The 10,000-nt window shown below is 43.5% G+C and overlaps 1 protein-coding gene across 17 annotated transcripts in view; it reads right to left on the bottom strand.

Annotated features, from left to right (window-relative positions):
* Window positions 1-10,000, bottom strand: part of sox5 (SRY-box transcription factor 5) — a 155,244-nt gene that overhangs the window by 20,802 nt on the left and 124,442 nt on the right. For all 17 annotated transcript variants that reach the window (XM_069156644.1, XM_069156638.1, XM_069156641.1 and 14 more), the window contains 2 exons: window positions 9,940-10,000; window positions 6,432-6,523 (listed from right to left, as the gene is read on the bottom strand). The exon at window positions 9,940-10,000 is cut by the window's right edge. In XM_069156644.1, coding sequence (XP_069012745.1) covers window positions 6,432-6,523; window positions 9,940-10,000 — 153 coding nt within the window. The remainder of the gene's footprint in view (window positions 1-6,431; window positions 6,524-9,939) is intronic.

Genomic DNA, 10,000 nt, shown 5'->3' with positions numbered 1-10,000 from the left:
TGTGTGTGTGTGTGTGAGTGGTGGGTGGGTGGCGAGGTAGGTAGGGGGACGGTGGGGGTGCAGCCGAGCATGAACACCCTCCTAACACCCCCTCCCCTCCCCACTAGCCAAACCCCCCTCAGCGAGTGGACCACAGGCGGTGTCTGTGTGTGTGTGTGTGTGTGTGTGTGTGTGTGTGTGTGTGTGTGTGTGTGTGTGTGTGTGTTCTGCCATATTCGGACCAGTGGTTCAAAGGCCTCTTTATTTGCGGACTGAATTGAGTTCCATTACAAGGCCAGCTCCTGTCACTCAAAGCCTGCTCAATGGGCTGGCGAGCAATGACACACACACACATGCTCTAACACACACACACACACACACACACACACACACACACACACACATACATGGTACAGAGGGCAGAGGCACTGTGGAGCACGCCCAGAGCGTCGCCACAGCGACATGCATGTCAACAAACAGGAAGTGACAGCGCAGACCCCCCTGGGGTGACTGGAGGAGCGAACACACACAGACGCAGGCAGACACACACACACACACACACACATACACACACACACACACAGTGTGTGAGTGAGAGGGGGGAAAATGCAATCGTAGTTGCAGGATGAGACTAAGGAATTTGAAATGTCACTCACAAGCCAGGCATAATGCTGAGCTGTGTGTGTGTGTGTGTGTGTGTGTGTGTGTGTGTGTGTGTGCGTGTGCGTGTGCGTTTCCATATTCACTCCTTCTGTTCCTGATCTTCTAATGTGAGACCAGCAAAATCTGCATGTTGGTGTGTGTCTGCTGGTCAGTGCGGGCTTGTCACATGACACCCCAACATGTGTGTTTGTGTAAATGTGTGTGCGTGTCCATCCGTGTGTGTGTCAGCGCTTGCAGCCTGAGCTCTATTGACGAGAGTGGATAAGGTGATGAAAGACTATTGGTGTTCTCCGACTGAAGACACGGGATGATTGTTCAGTATTAGTGCGATTGACGTTGTGAGTATTTGTGTGTGTGTGTGTGTGTGTGTGTGTGTGTGTGCGCGCTCGCTGACACACAATAAGCCGTGTCCTTTCTCTTGTTTTGCTGTTTTTCCTGTCATCTTAGTCCGTGGGGATCTGTGTGTGTGTGTGTGTGTGTGTGTGTGTGTGTGTGTGTGTGTGTGTGTGTGTGAATCTTGGTCAATAATCTGCAGCTTTAGTCAGATTATGAGCTCGCCTGATCTTTGTTGTTGGAGTTAGTGGCGCTTCAGAACAGTCTGAGCTCTATTGTTTACATGGACTCAAAGACTATTGTATGGAAGTTAATGGCTTCTTCTCTGTCTATCTGTCTGACCAGAGTTCATTTTTTTTATTGTGGGGTTTTTGGTAATTAAAGACAAATGAACAAAACAAGCACTGTTCACTGGTTGTGAGCCCGAGGCATCTGACACCAACACTTTCCCGTCTTATCAACCTCGACTTTTGTCTTTGCTTTTTAGTCTTTGTTCTCATTTAAGACACATTGGAGACACACTATCGTTCAGTGTTTTTTTTTACACATAAAAGGTTAAACAGTGGGCCGTGCAGAGGGCGGACATAACGAGAGCAGAAACAGTATTCATACATCACCTAGGCCTGTTATATAATCCAAAAATAAATGGAAAATGTGAATTTATACAATAAGGGATGTTTAAAAATGTATTCTCCTTGACTCATAATGTGTTCAGAAGTGGTAAAACATAATTTGTTAGACTATAAGCACCGTTGGTGACTATTGATTTCACTGCTATCACAAAAATTTCCTCTAAGACCGAGAGGGAGATACCGACGCTGAAGCAATTCCCACATCTGAGAAAATGTTTGGCTGCTATCTTCCTCCCATCCAGATATGGTTTCGTGGAGAAACGAGTTGCGAGATTGAATTTTTTTTTTTGTACCTCCTCTCATCTGTTCCCCCCTCCCCTCCCCCCCTCCTACCGCCTGTCCGTTGTTCGTCCATCTATGTCTCCGGTGTACAGTGTGGTAATCCAGGACAATATGTTCCAACATCTGCCTCTCCATATGATGCCTGACCCACACCATTGACCCTCTTTATAGCACGCCGCACACATTTTCTCTCCCTCACACATCCACACTTTCCTCCTCTACTTACCTTCAGCCGCCTCTCTCCCTCTTTCTCTCTGTTTATCCTTTCAACTGATCATCCTCTAGTACTTCTGCCTTTTCATCGCGATCGCCAATCTTGCTCTCTCCTGGCTGGATAAGTGGATTTTTCTTTTCGTTTTTCAGCTTTTTGTCTGTCCTTCTCAGTCCATTTGTGTGATGAGGATATCAATGATATCAAGGGTCAATAGGGAGCCAGATTATCATGCTCTAATGGACAATGTCACACTCATCCCACAGATTAAGATACTAAATGCCAACCTTGTACACTCCAAAGCCTCCATTGCCTTGAAAACCTTCTGTAGAGGATTCTGTCTTAAGCTCCCATTGGCTATAAGAGCTACTCTGTTGATTTCTATAGAGGATGTTCCAAACATAGAACGAGCTTGAACTCATTGAGATTAATACATTTTTCTAAGAACTGCACTCAACTCAAATACAATCTGTTCTTATCAGAGGTTTTCTCTCGGTCTCCTTTCTTTCTGTGTTGTCTGCAGTGTAACCAGGGTAAATGCCGTTATTTCAAACTTTACTTCAAGATTTCTCGCATCGTATCTGTTGTGTCACTCTCGAAGAAGAGTTTTTTTTTTTTTTTAAATTAAAGACGCCAAGAGATGTGGATTCTGCAAAATTCATTATTCAGTACATAAATGTTTTTTAATAAAAATGTAAACTCGCTTTATGAGCTAATTTTTTTGTGGATTTATTTCTGTCTAACTGAGAACTGGAGTCAAGATCTTAAAGAGATTCAACAATTTTTATTTTAATAAATTCAGTCTAAATATACATTAACTTTAAACTACAAATATGGCTTTTTTTTGTAGTTCTTGGTGATGACACAAGTGTTAATTTGGCATGGGCTTAGACACTGTATCACAAACTGGGGGTATAGATTGGAAAAGACAAGGCAATGTATCAGTCATAAAGTTACAAACAGAAGAATCTATTGAGCTGCATTAAGGGAAACTAAGATTCTGTTTTTTGGAGCTCAACCTATAAATTCAAACAGAAAATCAGCACATTTCAAGCTCTGCTGCTTCAGTTTTACAAATCTTTTTCAAAATCAGTGTGTTTGTAATTAAAAAAATATTTACTACTAAATTGATGTAGTACTGCTTTAATGCTGCTTGTACGGCTGTCTTTTTAATATTTATTTCCCTTCTTCTTTGCAAGAAGGTGAAAATGTAGGAAGGGTGTAGAAAAATACTAAATAAGCTATATTCAAACAAGATCATAACTTGATCCTGGGTATAACTGTCAAACTTTCAACAGTTAGTCGTTCTTTATTGTTAACAGCAAAGTGAATTGATCTATTGAAGCTGGTTGAAAGGACCAAAAGGTCATGACCTGAAGCGGATTAAATCCCCCCCTGTCATTGGCTGAGATGAAAAACCCACTGTGACAAGAGTGTGTCTGTTTCTTATCACAAACATTATTTTATTTTTACCTCTATGAAAGGTTTACATTCAGTCTTTGTGGAATGAAATTCAAAGACATTTTCTTGGACTCTTTTTAACAGCTTTTCAAAACAAAATATGTTGGATATGAACTACAAATATGGATGCTTAATGTAAGCCTTGAACCTTTTGCTGCAGTTTTCAAGGTGTATGGAAGCAAATGCCTAATGTAAAAATATTAATAAGAAGAGACTCTTATTGTATTCAAACAATTAAACCATAAGCTGTGATCACTATGTGTGTGTGTGTGTGTGTGTGTGTGTGTGTGTGTGTGTGTGTGTGTGTGTGTGTGTGTGTGTGTGTGTGTGTGTGTGTGTTTGGTTTAAGTGTCCACAAGTGGAAACAACACATTTGTGAGCATGTCTCCCTGTTTTCCTGCATCCAGCTGGCCTTATTGGGTATTGTATCTTTCATATTTCGTCTCTATTTGTGTGCGCGTCTGTCAGCTAAGTGGGTTCACTTGTATTCTTTCCACCGAACCACTGTGTTGCCGTGGCGACCCGAGGTCCAAGCGAACTGTCATGTCTCGTCTCGGCGACAGAAACACCTCCTTATCAAACGAGGGCGCAAAGACAATCCCAAAGGAAATCCGTCCACATTGAGACATCTGTACTTGTGTTAGCCCGGGCAAATCCGTTTCTTTCTGACAAAGCCTTAATCTCAACGTGCAACTGTGTTTGTGTGAGCGCGAATGTGGATGTGTGTTTTTCTGGGAGGATTGTAAGAAAACAATCTGCTTGTGAGAGGGTTTTTTTTTTGTGTGCACTTGTTGTGTTCTTTCGCCCCTCCCTTCTAGTAAAAAAAATAAAATCCAATTGCAAGGTGGACAAAGCTGTTCAACTGGAGATTTTGAGTGAGCCCGAACACATTGGAACATATGGACAGCTAGATTGGAGCAGTGATAACAGACAGAGAGCATTATTCTCGGGCTAAACACACACACACACACACACACACACACACACACACACACACACACAAATGTGAGGAATAATGAAATCAGTGACGACAGCGGGGTCCGCTCTCCATGATAGAATTACACAGCTATTCTATTCTCCCCGTAGTGTCTAGCATATGGGTCGGCACGTTTGGCTGACAGGTGCAAATGTATTACACGCACTGTGACTGACCTTTAACCCATCTATTCCCATTACTCTCCTTGTGCGTGAAACGAAAAGATGTGTTAATATACATGAAAACATGTGTGTCCGTGCAGCTGTTTCTCCCAGATGTGCAGGCCTGTGTGTGTGTGTGTGTGTGCGCCGGTGTGGTATTTTTTATGATAATGCGTGTCGAGGAGGCCGGGGTGGCCGAGTGAAAGCTCGTGCTGAGGCCGAGCCCGACACTGGAGCTTAATGTATTTCAAACAGCCAACTGAGAGGACGCCCGCGCAGGCTGTTAACCCCTGGAAGAAGGGGGGCCCCAAAGCCCATGTGGTTCTGAGTGGAAGTATGTATACATTTTACTCGTGTGTGTTTTTTTCCTGGAGGAGATAGTGGTCGGGATTACCGAGTAAACGGCTGCATATGCAGACAGGAAAGGGAGCAAAGTCAGACTCATCCTCCTTGTAAGTGACATAACAGATGTTTTTGTTTTTCTCCTTCTCTGCTTTTTTTTTTTTTTACGTCTTCACCATTTGGCCTCAAGATTTATGATACAGCAGCAGAGCACACACTGTAGCAGACCACTTTATTAAATGCATGAGTGCATGTAAATATGGACTGGCCCTTTAGTTTTGATGGCTTAAAGTTGTCATGAATTGTGCCTCCCAATTAAAATTGCAAAGTTTAGATTAAAATATTGTTCGATCGCATCTTAAAAAAAACCCAGATAAAATGAGTTTGGATTCTCTTTAACTTACTTCTTCGTGTAGATTTGAGCACTTTAGCAATTTTAGCACCACAAACCATTCCTCAAAATTTGTTAAGTATTCTTTTTTTATTTTAAATAAAAAAAGTTGCTTGTTTTTTCTCCAATCTGAGTTTGTAGTCCCTCCTAGTTAAACTAAATGAAGCATTAGTTTTCAATTCCAGTATTTTTTTTTATTTTTTTTACTTTTGACTGCTTTGACTTGAGATTTGTGGTGCGTTTCTGCTGAATACATTTCCACATATTATGGTTTATGTTAAATAAAACAGGTGAGCTTTTAGTGAGCAATCACAGACATTTTGTAATGACTAATGTGTTTTCCTGCTTGTTTCCAGTCAGTACATCATGTATCGGAGGACTTAAGTGATCCAAAGCTGCTGCTTAGGTTACAAACATTTCTTTCTAGGTGTGTTTGGGGGCCGGTGAAAGAATCGGTAAAAGTAAAATCACGATAATGATAGTCTAAAAGTTAAATCAATCCTTTAGATGCCTCCGTGCTGCTGAAGAAGATTGAAATGTCTTCGGCGTCACCCACAGATCACTTCTGACAACCAATCTGAATATTTCTGTCCGTCTCTTCTGTCCGCTGCCTCCCACGTCAGCATCGACCACATTTGCTTCCTGTGGCAGGACAAAGCCGAGGGCGAGGCTTCCATTTGTCAGCTCACTGTGACTTTTCGAGCTCTGATCATAAGGATCATGTGTTTTTGCGGGATCACTTCAGCATCTACACTTTGCCTGAAAGTGACAGCTGTGCTTTCCCCCCTGTGGCTTGTGTAGCTCAGTGGGCAGCAGGATGTGGTGTGAACACTGGCAGGGTTAAGGAGGGGATTTGTTCCCGACTGCACCACCCAAGTGAGAAGGGAAGGTCTTTTAACTGGATGTGTGATATTCTAAGATTTCTGGTTGATGTTGCTGTAATTGAAATTCACGTTTTGGGCCTTTCAGACTGGTTCTGAGAGTTTACGTGCAGTCCTACCTGGAGCTGTAGGGGTCCCAGGCCCGGTGTGGCTGCAGCAGCAGCAGCAGCAGCCATTGTGGTGGGGATGAGCTGGAGAGGGTATGGGTCACCTGCAGAAACCAAACATCATTATGTTAACATAAAATCAAAAACAGTGATTAGTTTTGGTGCATTTTACACACCACTTGCACATCATCCAAATCCTCTCTTTTTTTTATCTCCTTATTTTCTGCTCCCTCCTCCCATGTCCTCCCTTTCCTCTCCCTCACCCTCCCTATTCCCCTTCATCCTCTTGTTTTTCTCCTCCCTCTCGTCCCACCTTCATCCCTCGCTCCCTCTCGCTCTCTCTCCCCCATCAGCCTCCCCTCCCCTCCCCTCCCACCACCACCACCACCACCACCGTCACCACCTGAGTCCCTTTCTGCAGCTGTTAAAGCCGTCCTTTGTGTGCGCTGCCGGTAGGGCCCTAATGAAAAGCCTGATTGTGTGTCCTCCTCCTTAATACCCCCTGACAAAGAGCAGTGAGGTGAAGGGATTCTGATAAAGCCGGCCCCAGCGCCGTAATTAAGAGCCGCGACTGCCGATCGCAGCTTTCCCCCTCTCTCTCTTTTTTTTTTTTTTTTTTTTTACTCTCCTCAAATGTCTGTTCTGTGGGGGGAGCAATGCTTTTTCAGTGCTCGTCTCCCACTTCCCCTGTTGTCATCTTTTCCTCTTCACAAGTTGCTCTGTCTCTTTCTTCACTCTCTCTCTTTCCCACCTTTCTGTCAGGAATGATAAATCAAGAGCAAGATGGACGACTAGGGCGGAGGAGATGACATAAGTGCAGCTAGGTGGAGGAAGCCGGGGAGAAAAGGACGAGTTGGGATTATTAGTTCGCAGATGCAGATCGTCGGTGCTGTAATTACTCAGAGAGGAAGAGAAAAGGAGGGACAGGAAGGTCAGAGAGAGAGGACAGGGAGACGATACTGTGTCTAATTATGGTCATATTGTATAAACATGTTGGTTAACACATCTGATTTGCATTCGAACATGCCCAGTAACCAAAGTGCAGTACATGGAGGAGGTATTTAATCCAGGAAACTTCGGTCTTGGCGGAGAAAAACTTGAGAATGTTCTCAGTGCTTGACCTTGCATTTCTGACCGGACCTTCAGCAGAGCGGTCAGCCTCTTGGCTCTATCGCAGCCTCCTATTGTGTGTATGTTCCCATGTAAATTTCTGTGCGCATTTTGTCCTAGCTTGGCATAAGCCAGAGTTTCCTTCCAACATATTTTCCCATATAACTTGGCTCTTTAGAAAAAAAAACAAAAAAACAAAAAAAACCTGAAAGCAAAGCTGAGACATTCTTCTCTCCAGTGGGGAGGGAGGGCAGGAGGGATTAAAGAATTATTTCAGGACTGTGTATTCTCGGAGATTGGTCTTTTCTCCTTGCTCCCTAGACAAACATGAGCCCAGTGGATATTTATGCTCCTCCTGGGGGTCGCTGTAACAAAAGGGAGAGGGACGGAGAAAAGCAAACATGTTGCTCTTGGCGTGGGGACAGCGACCTAGGCGGACGTGGAAGAGATTTCTCACTGACAAACAGACGAAGAAGGAGGGAGATGGAGCGAGGAAGGCGAGATGTTAAAAAAACAACATCGGTTTCACTTTGTGCACGATTTTTTTTTTTTTTTTAATTCATTAAGGGGCATTTTAAGCATGAGGATTGCGACTTGAGCTGTAAAAATAGATGTTTAATGTCTAAACTGACTCTGAACTTTGCTTTCTAAAGTAAAAAAAAACCAAAAAAAAAAAAAAACCCTGATGAGGAATTTTTTTGAGGTTTAAACATTTTTAAAAGGCGGCCCATATAATGAACTTTGGGTGCAGAGTTTGGCAGATGTGGACCACTTTTAGGCATTTGTGAGTAACCCAACTTTATTGCAAGGTTAGATCTCTGGAAATAAAGACTGAATTCAACAGAAATAAAAACAAAAAAGTTTGACCAACTTTAGAATTGCAATAACCTCATTTGGAATAAATTATTACATAGTTAAGACAGGATCAGCATCACTGAAACTTTATCTTCACTCATTGACATATGAGTTGCCTGTTGTCATTTCATGCTTTCTTCTTACTTTATTTATACGTTTTGGAGACTATGAAGATGTCATGCCTCAAACTGGAGGTCTGTTTAGTGTTAAACCTTAAATCTATTTCAAAGGAAGCCCTGGCAACAGTTGAACAGTTATGTTAAGCTGTAAAAAAAAAAAAAAAAAAAAAAAAAAAAAAAAAAAATCGTGTTACTCTTCAAGTGTTTAAACACGACAGCCCCTGAGTGCACAGAAGTCCATACTGCACAGACAAAAATCTATTTATGTCGCGAATGCTGCGTCGCGCCGTGAGAATATGTCAGAGCACAATGCTACACATGTCCTATTTAGAGCCCGCGGCACCAAACTCTCTCGACTCACAACAACTTTGAAAATTGCCAGAGAGTTTTCTCAGGGGCGGCTTGGCCCGCCGCGGCGTGCCAGTCCGGTTGGAGTTGGCCGAGGCAGTGAAAAGACAAGCCCACTACTTGACAGGGTATTTACGTGGGCAGTGGGCGTGGGTGAAGATGGCACTAATTAAAATGGAATGGACTTGTTTGGGAAGCTGTGAAACTCGGAGCGGGGTGGGGGAGGTGTGGGGGCGCTGGGGGGTGGGGGGTGGTGGTGGTAGGGGGATTGGGGGGGGGGGGGGACTGAGTGTGCACGAGCCTGTGTTTGTGTGCATGATATTTGTGTCTACGATTTTTAAAAAAAATTTTTTTATTGGTATTATTTTGTGTTTGCGGTATCACGAAGCAATTGCTGGCTGTCTGGACGTGAGTGTGTGTTGTGTGTGTGTGTGTGTGTGTGTGTGTGTGTGTGTGTGTGTGTGTGTGTGTGTGTGTACAATGTGTGTTCGTGTGTGGGGGCTGTGTTGGAAACATGTTCTGGCTGCGTCCCGTGTTAATGTGAGGAGAACCTGGGGCAGGTCACATTACCACCCCCCCTTCTGCTAACCCTCCATCCCCCCCACCTTGCATTTATTCCCAGCATCCCCTGGCAAGCACCAACCTCTCTTTCTCTCTCTCTCTATCTCCATCTTTCTCTCTCTACCATGGTAAACAACACATTGCCACACAGCCGGAGCGTGATAGCCAAAAAAAAAAAAAAAAAAACATGTCCTGCAGGACGCCTTCATTTTGTTGCTTTTATACATCAAAAAATAGACAAGACAAAAGGAAGGAGCCAAAAGGACTCAGCGAGAGAGAGAGAGATAAAGAGAGAGATTTAGAGTGTAAACAGGAAGGGTGTATTTGGACTGTTTTTTTCTATTAAGAGGGAGATGTTGTTATTAGAGCGAGCTCGTCTTTTGGGAAACAACCAGACTCCATGTGTGGGAAAATGGTCAGACTCTTACCTTGTGCGGTGAAAAACATGTGAAACATCACACATAAAAGCTACTTTTACTCTCAAAGTTGCACCTATTTCTGAATACGTGTGTGTGGATGCCACTCACTGCAGCCAGGCTTGTAGTTGAAGCCAGGGGGCATAAGGAAGCCCTGCTGGGCTGCAGCCGC

The sequence above is a fragment of the Embiotoca jacksoni genome, unplaced genomic scaffold (assembly GCF_022577435.1).
Source record: "Embiotoca jacksoni isolate LCO1_2020_lvr unplaced genomic scaffold, fEmbJac1.0.p SCAF_21, whole genome shotgun sequence".
Taxonomy (NCBI): domain Eukaryota; kingdom Metazoa; phylum Chordata; class Actinopteri; family Embiotocidae; genus Embiotoca; species Embiotoca jacksoni.
Note: the sequence above shows the minus strand (reverse complement) of the source record. Positions and strands in the feature narration are given on the sequence as shown.